This window comes from Puma concolor, chromosome C1 (assembly GCF_028749965.1).
Source record: "Puma concolor isolate L17-30 chromosome C1, mPumCon1.1.hap2, whole genome shotgun sequence".
Taxonomy (NCBI): domain Eukaryota; kingdom Metazoa; phylum Chordata; class Mammalia; order Carnivora; family Felidae; genus Puma; species Puma concolor.
In genome coordinates this window covers 78,939,920-78,953,982 of record NC_141674.1, presented here as the reverse complement: position 1 = coordinate 78,953,982, position 14,063 = coordinate 78,939,920, and the positions used below count along the sequence as shown (strand labels likewise).

At 36.2% G+C, this 14,063-nt stretch overlaps 1 protein-coding gene across 13 annotated transcripts in view; it reads left to right on the top strand.

Moving 5' to 3' along the window:
* Window positions 1–14,063, top strand: part of EVI5 (ecotropic viral integration site 5) — a 235,403-nt gene that overhangs the window by 135,134 nt on the left and 86,206 nt on the right. For all 13 annotated transcript variants that reach the window (XM_086717566.1, XM_086717556.1, XM_086717559.1 and 10 more), the window contains 3 exons: window positions 6,881–7,015; window positions 9,942–10,082; window positions 11,678–11,836. In XM_086717566.1, coding sequence (XP_086573692.1) covers window positions 6,881–7,015; window positions 9,942–10,082; window positions 11,678–11,836 — 435 coding nt within the window. The remainder of the gene's footprint in view (window positions 1–6,880; window positions 7,016–9,941; window positions 10,083–11,677; window positions 11,837–14,063) is intronic.

Here is a 14,063-nt window from a genome sequence, read left to right as displayed (position 1 = left end):
AACAGGCTCCAGGCTCTGAGCTGTCAGCACAGAGCCCGATGCAGGACTTGAACTCACGAGCTGTGAGATCATGACCTGAGCTGAAGTCGGACACTTAGCCGACAGAGACACCCAGGCGCCCCAAGATACTTATATTTTTAATACTATACCGTTAATTCTTAGAACAGTACATATTAAAACAGTATATTAATTGCCTTAATAATATTTCAACCCTTATGTGGCTTAAAGATTAAGAACATGGGCTCTGTAGTCCATACTCCCAATTAACAGAACTGCCAATTGCTGTGTGACTTTTTAGTTTCCTTATTAGGAAAGTAGAGGTTGTAGTGAAAGTTAGGTGAGAATACAATGCACTTAAGGTGTGCCTGCCACTTAATGAACACTCAGTAGATACAAGTCGCTATCATCTTTGTTGTTACCATAAACTTTAAAACCAGGTTTATAGTGAGTGGAAGAGGAACATTTTAAAACAGAACAGCTGTATCAGAAATGGTCAAGGTTTGGACACAGTGTGATAGGTGCTGTTAAACCTCTGAACTTGGCTTTGATGTTTCTCTTCCTTCCTCTCAAAAGTTGATCATTCTTTTCCTGATCTCAAGTCAACTTCATGAAAGTCCAGTTTTTGTTTTGGTTTATATTTAAGTTTTTGCTGTTGTTGGTTTTAGGATTTTAGTTTTTTGTTTTTTCTTTGTCTATTTGGTCTGGAAAAATTATAGAATGAGGTAGACCAGCCATGCTCAGTTCTCCTAAATAGACATGGAACTAGGAAGTTTTGCCTCACAGTGTTCACCTGTTTCACAGCCTCTACCCCTCATGGCACTTGTCCTGGTAAGGAAGTGACAATACCCACATTAGCTGCAGTTTTTTTTTTTTTTTTTCCAGGCTTTGTAGTGCCAGTCACCTTTCCTGACATCTCCTTTTCCAGTGTGAGTGAGTTAAAAGGCTTCAACAAACAAACCTCTGTTTTATAAATAACATTTTCTTTTTTCCTGTGTAAAATGAAAAAAAAAAAAAACAACAAAAAACCCAAACACTGAAACAGGTAGTTTACAGTCCACAGCAGCATATGTTAACATTGCCACTTTGATGCCAGTTCTTCCACTCACTGGTTGTGTATACTTAATCAGGGTACTTCTTTAGTTCTGTGTATAATAGAGGCTTGCTGAGACTTAAGGAAGTTGATACTCTACAGTAATACCTGGCACATAATGAGTGCTCAATGGTACCTATTATTAGGATTAATGTTAACATTATTCCATTATTCTACCAGCTTGCTTGAGAAATGTCATAGGCTGTTAGTAATAAAAACCAAAACTTAGAGGTAAATCTGACTTGGCAAAATTTTTAGTAGACTAAACACTGACATAAGTATCACTTTCCTGACCATATTTAGATCTGCAAAGATTTGAAACAAGAAGAAATAAATAAATTTGAACCAAAAAAAATTGGAAATGGTAGAAATAACAACCAAAAAAGAGTTAAATTGCAGAAGCTATAATGGGTCAAATTTGAAATGGACCAAAACCCAAAGAACAATAAAACTTATAAATCAATATATTTAATCTTATTTGTAAAATTTACCCTATATTACTCAGAGAATATATTTCTCCAGAGAAACAATCAGTAAGACACATACATAGTTTTATTGAGAATAATTGACTCATGTCATTATGAAGGATAATAAGTCCCATGATCTACCCTCTGTAGGAAAGCTAGTGGTGTAATTCTAGTTCAAGTTCAAAGGCCTAAGAGCCAGGGAAGCTGATGGTGTGAATTCCAGTCCAAGGGTAGGAGAAAACCGATGTCCCAGCTCAGGCAGGCAGCAAGGGAATGTATCTTCCACTTTTTGTTCTGTTCAGGCCCTCAGTGGATTGGATGATGCCCAATGACATTGAGAGGGCAATGTACTAAGTATTCTGGAAGCACCCTCAGAAACACCCAGAAGTAATGTTTTAATCTGGACCCCGTGGCCTAGTCAAGTTGACACAAAAAATTAACCATGATAAGTCCAACCCTTGTCAACTTCACAACCATGTGCATCTCCTTAAACCATACTTATTTACATAAAGACAGCAACAAGGTCATAATTCTGCCTAACATGATATGGTTATCCTGTGCGCAACTGAAAATGCACTAACACCTTCCCCTGAAAAGAAGTTAATGTCTTTCAGTAATGTTTTCCCTTCTTAATATCCTATAACTTAAATACTCTGATGTAAAATTAACAATAAATACTTTGATATAAAGTCCCTGCATCTTATATGATAAGAAAATAAAAGAGGAAAGAAAACACATATTCTTTGCAAAATTAGAAGGAAGTACTCTTGACAATAACAGTCCTCATTTCTGTCATGTGATTGTAGCTTATATTTATAACTGTCTTCTACCCACTCTGTATTCCCTTCACTTTCAACAAGCACTTCAGCTGGTCATGATTTTTTGCCTGGTGAGGTAATCCAGACCTTGATTCCTGAAGGGTCTAGGCCATTAGTAATCCTTCCTGGTTTTTCATTGACCTTAATCACAGGGTGTGGTAATACTAAGAGACTCTCTAAAGGACCTTCTTGTGTTCCAGACAGATTTGTTTCCACCTCTTGATTCCTGGATTTGTGAATCCTGATTGTGGAAGAAAAAGCACCACATAGTGGATTCAGAGCACATTCATCATTCTGGAGAACCTTGCCCCAGCCCTGCAAGATACTGCCATTTAGCTGGCACTGTCATTTAGTCTGCAAAACGTCATTCCACCGTTTTGTCAACCCAGCTGCTTCAGAATGTTAGAAAACGTGTCAAGACTAGTGAATTCCATGAGCATGGGCCCATGCTTTGTGGAATACTATGATGATGGATAAGGCATTCTGTAAGTCCATAGGTGATAGTTTTGATAAAAGCATTGTGTGCAGGGAGGGCAAATTCATATCTGGAGTAAGTGTCTATTCCAATAAGAACAATGCTGCCCCTTTCATGATAAAAGCAGTCCAGTATAAGTAACCTGCCTGCCACCAGATAGCTGGCAAGTTACCCCAGTGAATGGTGTCATATCAGAGGCTCAGTGTTGGTCTTTGCTCTTGGCAGAGTGGACTCTCATCAGTGACCATAACCTTGGTGAATGGAAGTCTGTGTTGCTGAGATGCATAACCTCCATCCCTCCCACCATGGCTGCTATGTTCATAAGCCTATCGGACAATGTTGGGTGGCTGAGGAAAGAGACTGACTGGTAACCACCGAATGGGTCATCTTATCCAATTAATTTTTAAAATTCTCTGCTGAGGTCACCCTTTGGTGAGCATTCACAGGGGAAACAAATAAATGTCTTTTTGTTTTTTAGCCCATTGAAAGAGGTCTGTCTATATCTTCCCCAGATTTGTTACCAATTTTCCCTTCCTCTACATTAAACTAAGGCATGTCTGGCATTTCCAGTTCATTCGCTGTGAGCCACCTTTTGGTCCATTTTTCAGCCAACCAAACAAATGCCAGAACTTTTTCTAACTCCCTAAGCTGGAACAATAAATGAAGAGCCTATATGAATATTAAGAATGATTCCAATGAAAATACTTTTTGTCCAATAAAAATGCATATGAATATAAGTGGACAGGAATAATTACCATATAGGAAGTTGATAATTGGGTGAAATTAACTTAGTGGTGTTAGGTTCATTCTGAATATTTTTTTTTAAGTATATCAATGCTTGTATAATTTTCATTAACATATTTGTATTAATAGACCCGGAATCAAAACTTCCTCAAGCTCCAAACAGTAGGGTCAGAAAACATCTACTTGGTGCAGGTGGTAGAATTGTAAAAATGCCCCGTGTTTATTATAATTTACTATGGTATGTAACACAAAATATTGAATAATGCTGTAAGTGCTACAATAGTTAGGAGGGAATTTATGTGGGGCGCCTGGGTGGCTCAGTTCCTTGAGTGTCCGACTTTGGCTCAGGTCATGATCTCCCGGTTTGTTAATTCCAGCCCCATGTCGGGCTCTATGCTGATAGCTCAGAGCCTGGAGCCTGCTTTGGATTTTGTGTCTCCTCCTCTCTCTGCCCCTCCCATGCTCATGCTTCTGCTCTGTCTCTGAATAATAAATAAACGTTGAAAAAAAAAATTTTTTTAAGGGAATTTATTTAAGAATATAGCAGTAGTTCAGAGAAAGGGCATGAATAAAAACAATGACAATGAAGATGGAGAGGAGCAAGCAAATTCAAGAGATACCTGGAAGAAAAGGTTTGGGTATGTTATGGGTTGACGAGAAGAGGGAAAGTTTTGGCTTGGCCAATTGTTAGATGGTGGGATCCTTAGCATAAATAGTATATACACGAGGAGGAAAAGATGGGGAGTTGACTTGTAACATGTTGAATGTGAGGTGAATATGCAGGCAACCAGACAGAGAAAACCAGTAGCTAGTTGTAAATACGGATCTATAGTTTAGTAGAAAGATCTGGACTGAAAATACAGATTTGAGTTTATATACTCTGTGTATCTATGTGTGTACTGTCCCTAGAGTTTCATCATATTCTCCTTCTTACCTTCTCTCTTTCCTTCTACTTTCCCCTTTTTACTGTTACATAGATTTTCCTTGGCAAGTTCATCCACTGCCTATACTGACTACATAGAGATAACAGCTAATACTGCCTATACATACAGACTATATTGGATAGCGGATTAAATCTCATAGGATGAATCTACAAAATAAGAAAACAGATTAAGAGAAAACACACAATATTGAAACCCTGGGGACTGATAGACACATACACATGTACATGTACATATAATCGTACATACCTGTATGAAGTAGCAGAATTGGCAGAGGCAACAGAGAAGATAGGCAGTAGAACTATGGAGGAGTAGCACCTCAAAATTGAAAAAGTTTTAAGAATGGTCAGTAAAATTCAGTAGACTATCCAGTGAAGGTAAGAGCTGAATAAAAGGGCTTTCCATTGAGTTTTTTATACCATTACTGGGTATTGATGTTGTTAGTGATTGGAACAGTTTCAGTACAGGATGAGAACTAAAGCTAGTTTACAGTGGATTAAGAAACAACCCTGAACTCAAAGGGAAATATGAAAGGAGAAATAAGATGTGTAAACTATGGAATTTAGAATTTATTCCTTGAACAATAGAAGATAATTCGATGTTTTATAAATTTTATTGATAAAAATGTGTCCCCAATGTTAGTATAGTTTTTTTTGTGCTTAGTTATATCAATTGGTTTATACCAGAGCAGTGATTTCATTCTCATATAGATCATTTGGGTTTGATGTTTTCCTGGGTATCTCCTAATATAAAATTGTGGCAAACAAACCCGAACTACAGTTGTCAGGGCTTTAGATTAAGGCAAAAAATTCTAGTATTACTCATGAAATAACCATGATCTCATTAAACAAAAAATACGGCGCTTCCAGTTTGGATGTGGTCATTACAAAAGAGTGCCTTTTCCCTATTTAGCAAGGTAAGTATTTACTAAAGTGATAATACCTGCCACACATGTACTCCTTACATAGAAATACTGTTTTAATGGTGCCACAAAATTACTAGAAGAAACAATGTGTAATACATTGAATTAAAAAGTCCTCATTTTGTTTAGTAAGTGAACTATTAATTTTTAAAAATCATCTTTTTGGGTAACTGGAGAAAGCGAATATCATGTTTTAATTAAGCATTTACTAGTTTTAAAATAAAGTTTTAATTTGATATCTGTCTTATTCCTAATATATTGAAGAGTGAAAGGAACTAATCTTTACTCAAGCTAGTTCAATAGGAGGTGGTTCTCTGTGACTCTTTTGGGATTTTCTTTTTCTTTACTGTGTAAATTAAATGGGAAATAATAGTTTCTTTTAGGAAGTCTTACCTAATGGTGAATTATATGTCTTTTGCTTTTTTAAACAGCTTTTTATAGAAACTAATTTAAAAAGGGATTTCTTAAATGGCTGCATTGGTGTTCACATTAAAAAGCAAGAAGGGAAATGGAAAGGTTTCATGCTTCCATGGTTAATTTCTTTGTGCAGCAACTCCTTTCTCTGTTTCTAGCAGTGATTTTCATGCATATCCTTAAAGAGATCTACATTTCTAAGAGCAAATACATTTTTATTCTGTTGCAATTTAGGATGGTTCATATTATTATGGATGCCTTATTTTTATTTCTGTTACATTAAAAGAGAATTTTCAGTTAGACATTTACTTTTTTTTATACTGTGTACTTCTGTAGCATGTAACAGTGCTGTCCCATAGCAATATAATGTGAGCCACATATGCATTTTAAAATGCCATTTTAAAATGAGTACTTAATAATTATAGATGAAATTAATATTCTTAAACTCTGTATGTAAACTATTATTTCAACCTTTAACCAATATAAAAATGCTTAATGAGGTGATTTTGCCTTTTTATTTCATATTAAGTCTTAAAATTCAGTTTGTATTTTACATCCTTTCTCAGTATGGACTAGCCACATCCTTTCTCAGTATGGACTATTTCAACCCACATTTCAAGTGCTCGGTAGCCACATGTGGCTAATGGCTACCCTACTGTACAGAGCATGTCTATTCAGTCAGAACAAATCCTTAGTATTTGGATGGATGGGAAAATAAAAGGAGACATTTATCTTCCATGAATTAGATTTGTTTAGTATAATATAATTTAGTATAATTTGTTTAGTATAGTTACCAACACAAAATAATGTGACCGTCTTTATAGATACCAAGCCTGGACTTTTTTATTCCTTGGAAAATCATTTGGAGGAGATAAGCTGGAAGTAGTGGGTAGATGGAACTTTTACATTTGGTTACCCTTAATAACTGTATTGTGTAATTGCATTTATTTTTATTGTATGTATATGTTCATACTTCTGTGGAATTTCATCATACGTCTATAACTTGTAGCATAAATGCAATTCCAACTACAATGAAGATTTTGTGCTGCAACTAGAGAAGGAGTTGGTCCAAGCTCGTCTGAGTGAAGCTGAGTCTCAGTGTGCACTAAAGGAGATGCAGGATAAAGTCCTGGATATAGAGAAGGTGAGAACAATATAAATAGTGTCACTCCCAAATTAGAGGGGACATGTGATAAGATGAATTTATTGAGCAGTTAAATTGGACTTGGTGTTTTCATACATTGGAAACCTTACATACTAGTTACTAAGAGAGGAAAGGACAAAGAAAATGAGATTCTCAGTTATTCTTTGTTGTTGCCAAAGCCCCTACTCAAAGCCCCTTTTTTTTAAGGGTTAAAAAAGCAAAACAAAAAACATTAGAGCCCTTTTAGAGGAAGACAAGCAGGGTAATGTTGATATGAATAATACTTAAACGTTGAAGAAGAGAAACTTAGGGAATACATATTAATGGTTGTCTTCAAATATTATAGTATCTTCATCTGGTGGGATATGACTAATACATAAACGTGTCAGAAAAAATTTCATCTGCGTGTAACTGTTAAAACTTTGCTAGCTACATAAGCCACCTCAAGATATGTAGGAAGATCTTAGCCCAAGGCATACTTAGGGAAGCTAATTTACTTCTTTTCAGGATTATTAAAGAATTTTAAGGATTAGATAAGTTAGTAGAAATAGAAATGCTTTTAGATTTCTTGTAACTCTCAGACTTGAGAGTCTGTGTTCCAGATCACAAACTCTGAATCTCTTTTTTGTCCTCTATGAAATCATTGATGGCTTGGGCTCTATGTTAAGTGTTCTTTTTATCTTTATAGTATCTAGCTATGTGAATAAAAGCCTGAGCGCTTGGGTGGCTCAGTCAGTTAAGTGTCTAACTCTTGGTTTCTGCTCAGGTCATGATATCACTGTGAGTTCGATCCCTGCATTGGGCTTTCTGCTGACACAGAGGCTTCTTGGGATTCTCTGCATCCCTCTCTCTCTGCCCCTTCCCCACCACCCCTACTCCCGCCTATCTCTCAAAATAAATATAAATAAATTAAAAATATTTTTTGAAAAGCCTCATAAATAATGAACATGACAGATAGCCTCAAGTTGTTCTTATTTCTTTATGAACTAAAGCAGGTGTAACTACCATCAGTAGTGGAATAATTTTGCTAGAAAACTGATTGCTATTTTTACACTATTTTTGGAGAATTTTTTCTCCTATTTGTTGAGAAAAAAGCCAGCAAGAATGCTGTAAAAAAATGAATAACAGAATATTTGGTTTCTAAGTTGGAGTACCTTGGGTTCTATGATGTAGATAAGAATCTGGATCTTTCAGTTTTGAAAATTTGGAATTTGAAAATTTGGAAGAAGTATCCTTGGGTCCAGTTTAATAATGGATTTCTTGGGGTGCCTGGGTGGCTCAGTTGGTTGAGCGACTGACTTAATTTCGGCTCAGGTCATGATCTCACAGTTATGAGATCAAGCCCTGCATCAGGCTCCATGTGGAGACCACTTGGGAGTCTCTCTCTCTCCCTGTCTGTCTGCCTGTGTTCTGCTCACATGTGCTTGCACGTGCATGCATGCTCTTTCAAAATAAGTAAACAAGCTTCAAAAAAAATTATAAAAGTAGATTTCTTAAGTAGCTATGTTGGTATTTTATGTTATAGAGTAGAAAGGAAATTAGAAGGCTTCATGCTTCCTATGGTTAATTTCTTTGTGTAGGAAATACAGGAATTCTTTGTGTAGGAATATATAGTAAATTTCTGGTTTTCAATTGGAAGATATTTATAGTCCATCATAAAAATGTGTAGTTGGCAAGTATAACTTTATTATCTCTGTGGGCTAAAATCTTCATCCTACCATGAAATATTTTAGAAAATTTCACAGATTCAGGACTTGAAATCTCAGTAGTACTTAAGTTTACCTAAGGAGCTTTTACTAGAGCCTAATTCAGGATCTCTTGGTCATGGCACAGAGCAATGTAATAGGGGCTACACTGTATCCCAAGATGGGTCTGTCAGTATGGTAAGGAATCAGTCTAAATCTTGTACTCTTGAAGCAAATATTTAGATCACCTTGGTGTTAATTTCTTAATCCTGATATAAATAGTGGCTAATGTACAAAGATTTTATACTCCTTTCCAAAGTAACATGCTGAAAAAATACAACAAAAAGGATTTTGGACTCTTCTTTTCCATAAATCTTTAAAATGTAAATGTTGTTCATGCTTTGTTTGGAGACCTAATCAGAGGTTAGTAAGCTTATTGTCATGTTGAAAAACATTTTTAATCATGTTGCTTCAAAACGCTGATTAGTGTTTTACTAATAAAGCAGAGTTAGACTTTCTCTGTCCTCAAAATTAAGCACAGTTACCCTCATACATTCCTGGTGGGATTGTAAAACAGTGCATTGGCTTTGGAAAAGCTTGACAGTTTCTTAAAAAGTGCAAAATTAGCTTCTGCTCCAGCAATTCTCCTTAGTATAAAACTCAAGAGAATTAGAAACCAGGTCCATACAAACACTTTTACATTAATATTCATGGCAGCATTTTCATAATGGCCGAAAAGTGGAAGCAACCTAAATGTCTGTCATTGGATGAATGGATAGATAAAATGTAGAATATACATAAAATGTAGAATATACACACAGGGAATATTATTTGTCAATAAAAAGCAATGAACCTTGAAAACATAAGTGAAAGAAGCCAATCATAAAAGGCCACATTCCATTTGCATGAACTGTCCAGAATAGACAAATCCATAAAGACAGAAAGTAGACTAGGGGTTGGCCGGGGGTTGAGGGAGGGAAAATGTGAGTGACTGCTAATGGTTATAAGGTTTCTTTTTGTGGTGATTAAAATGTTCTGAAAGCAGATTGTGATGATGGTTGTACAATCCTGTGAATACTCTTAAAACCACTGAAGGGTAAGTTTCATGGTTTGTGATTTATATCTCAGTAAAACTGTAAAATGAAGTGCAGTTACATATGGGCCAAAATAGCTTATTATATATGTTTTATTTTATTTTTTAAATTAACAAAAATCCCAAGTTATGTTTTTTCTGGCTTTAGAGAAACAACTCCTTTCCTGATGAGAATAACATTGCAAGGCTTCAGGAAGAACTCATTGCTGTGAAACTGAGAGAAGCAGAAGCTATTATGGGTTTGAAAGAACTTAGACAACAAGTCAAGGATTTAGAAGAACACTGGCAGGTATATCAGTATATTTTTGCATGCTTTTTAGAAAGTGGGTAAAACCGGAGTATCCAATTTGTGTGAGTCTGAAGTAGCTGATGATCAACACCAGGATTTGAGTTTAAAGTGAGAAAGTTGGGGCGCCTGGGTGGCGCAGTCGGTTAAGTGTCCGACTTCAGCCAGGTCACGATCTCGCGGTCCGTGAGTTCGAGCCCCGCGTCGGGCTCTGGGCTGATGGCTCAGAGCCTGGAGCCTGTTTCTGATTCTGTGTCTCCCTCTCTCTCTGCCCCTCGCCCGTTCATGCTCTGTCTCTCTCTGTCCTAAAAATAAATAAACGTTGAAAAAAAAAAAAATTAAAAAAAATAAAAAATAAAAAAATAAAGTGAGAAAGTTTCTTGAAATGTAAAAATCTGAGAGCACTTACAAGTTGAAAGTACCTTCAAGCTGCTTCTCCCTTTTAAATCCTCATAAATAAATAAAAGATAAAATAGAAATCAAGTCACGTTGTTACTGTATCATTGTGATTTATATAACTTCTTCTAAAGAACGAAAAGAAAATTTTCCTTTATATAGCATATACAGCACATATTTCTTCTGCTGAAGCTAAATCCATTGATCAGTATGAAACAGCCCAAGGGTGATACCAGTATAAATTTGTCTATATATTCGTAACCTCTTTTGAAAATTGGTTATCTCACAAAATAAATCAGTCACTTATATGTCCTCAAATTTATTCACATATGAGGGAAACTCTTGACAAGGAACAAAAAAAACAATCTAGAAGATTCTGTGGTGGCTCAGTTGATTAAGCATTAGACTTGGGCTCAGGTCACGATCTCCTGGTTTATGAGTTTGAGCCCCGCGTCAGACTCTATGCTGACAGCTCAGAGCCTGGAGCCTACTTCGGATTCTGTGTTTCCCTCTCTCTCTCTGCCCCTCCCCTGCTTGTGTTCTGTCTCTTTCTCTCTCTCAAAAATAAATAAACATTAAAAAAAAAAAGAATCTAGAAGACAGAAGGGAGAGCGGAAAGAAGAAAACAGTATATACCATTTCAGAGTAGTGACTTTGGTTTGAAATTGGGGTGTGGCTACATCTAGCAAAGACTGAAATTAGTCCTTGACATTACCATAAATGTATCAGGCAGCAATAAACTGGAAATTAAGAACCAACAAAACTGATCCTTCACCATGGATATTTTGAGAACACTCCTAATATTACCTCCATAATTCATGAATAGCCCCATTTTTTTCTTTGCTTGGGATTTAGTTAACATTGTGGAAATCTCTCTTATAAAAAATTGAGGGTGAAAATTATATTCTTTACAATAATCAATCCATAGTATAAACAGATTTGAACTATATCTGAGCTTGTATTCCACATCTGCCACTTATTGGCTTTGTGACCTTTCTGAAGTTACTTAATTGCCATTTCTGTTTTCTGACCTGTATAATGAAGATAATAGTTGCCTAACTTTTAAGGTTTTCTGGGGATTAAATAAAATAATGTATACATAATGCTTAATATAGTACTGGGCATGAAGTAAGCGCTTAGGAAAGTTAGCTTTTATTTTGATACTAGGAATATGTGTTGTAACCTGATTTTTTGTCTTTCAGCGCCACTTAGCTCGTACTACTGGGAGGTGGAAAGATCCACCAAAGAAGAATGCTGTGAATGAGTTACAGGATGAACTGATGACCATTCGACTTAGAGAAGCTGAAACTCAGGCAGAAATAAGAGAAATAAAACAAAGGATGATGGAAATGGAAACACAGGTATGATGGGAAAGCCCAGTAGCTTTAAAAAATAACATTACCAGATCAAAAGTTTATGCACAGGTTATATCATCCCTAGAATAGAGCCAGAAGAATAGAGCTAAAAGTCTAGACTGTAATTTCCTAGCCCAAATGGAAAGGGCTAAAAATTGTAGTCTTTGATATCAGAGATTTAATGTCTTCTTTGACCCAGTCAGCAAAGTTTAAGCAAGTCATAAAACTATACATTATTAACTTTGTTGCCTTGTTGTACAATTTGAGAGAAAATATTCATGTAGAGCAAATTTTTTCAACCTTGACTCTATTACCAGGTAATTCTTGAACCAGATAATTCTTTATTGTGGGGACTGGCCTGTGCATTGTAGGATGTTTAGCAGCATCCTTGTCCTCTACCTACTAGGTCCCAGTAGCACTGTGGTTCTCACCCCAGGTTTTGACCAAAAGCATCTCCACAGATTGCCAGATGTCCCCTGGGGGCAAAATTGCCCCCTCATCGAAAACAGTTGGTGCAGAATATAATGTGAATGATGCTTCCTTATATGTAATGTGGTAACTCTGAGCAGTTAATTCCAAAATTATACTTCTTTCTAAGTCTTCTCTTTCTGTGATAAATTCTGTCTTAAATATACTTAACATTTGCACAATCCTTTTTAATGAGCCCATTTGCATTATAAAGTACATTTGGTTTTTATGTGGTACATTTGTGTGGACCACATTCTGGATTCTCTGTAATGTTATTTGGTTTTCAAAATAGTCAGTAGGGGGCATAGTTAACTCATGTATCATTCTGTATACATATGTGCAAAATGATCATCCCAACTTTAACATGATAACATGAATCTGTAACTCCTTTAGATTAAATAGATTTTGTTTTATGTTGTTCAAAGTTATTTTCTTGTATTTTTCATTACAATTGACTATAACAGTGAAATTATGAAAAGTAGAAATCCAGTTTTTATAATTGAAAGTTTTATTTTTATAACAGATTTTATCTCATTGTACACATTAAAGATAGAAACACAGCTTTTAAGCCAGTGTTCGGGTTTTGTTTCACAGTGGTGAATGAATGAAATCAATGAACATAATTTTCAGAACTGTTGAATACAAAGGACTGTTTAGTCACCAGAGAGAACTTAACTGAAAAATCAGTTGCACAAACTACACTTAATATAATTCACAATATGACATGATGGATATTAACTAATAATTTCATACTATATGTAAGTCAGGTTATTATGTTGTACACCTTAGACTTACACAGTGCTGTATATCAATTATATCTCAATAAAACTGGAAAAATGTTTAATTTAGAAATCTGGTAACTAAAGAGTTTGATAGAAACTGCTATGGAAAATAAGAGGGGGAATTAATTCCAACTAGACGGTTTAGGGAAAGGCTTCCTAAGGAATTTGTATATTGAACTGTACCTGACAGAGTGTAATTTTGGATGCATTTTGATGAAAGAGAAATGGTGTAAGGCACTTGTTCCTAAATGCCAGTGCTTGAACTGGTGATGATTCATATCTAACGTCCAGATGAAGAGATTTGTCCTTGTTGATACATGTAGTTTCAGTTCCTTCATTTTAGTGACTTTCAGAAAATACCACCTAGTAAGTACACCTTAGTTTATTGAGCCACACTCTTCCTTCTTTGTACCAGTTTTTGCTATTACAAATAATGCTACTCTGAATATTATTGCACCTGTTTCCTTGTGTATAGCTCTACGAGTTTCTTCAGTACTGGGATTCTTATCTTTTTTTGTATGCTGTGAACCCCTTTGGCAGTCTGAAATCTCCAGATCCTTTCTCCAAATAATGTTTTTAGGGGTGCCTGGGTGGCTCAGTTGATTAAGCGTCCAACTTTAAAAAAAATTTTTTTTTAACGTTTATTTATTTTTGAGACAGAGACAGAGCATGAACAGGGGAGGGTCAGAGAGAGGGAGACACAGAATCTGAAACAGGCTCCAGGCTCCGAGCTGTCAGCACAGAGCCCGACGTGGGGCTCGAACTCACGGACCACAAGATCATGACCTGAGCCGAAGTCGGCCGCCCAACCGACTGAGCCACCCAGGCGCCCCAACCGTCCAACTTTTGATATTGGCTCAGGCTCAGGTTGTGATCTCACAGTAGTAGGATAAAGCCCCACCTCGGGCTCTGCACTGCGCTTGGAGTGTGGTTGGATTTCTTTCTCAACCCTCTCTGCCCCTCCCCTTCTCGTGCTCTCTTTC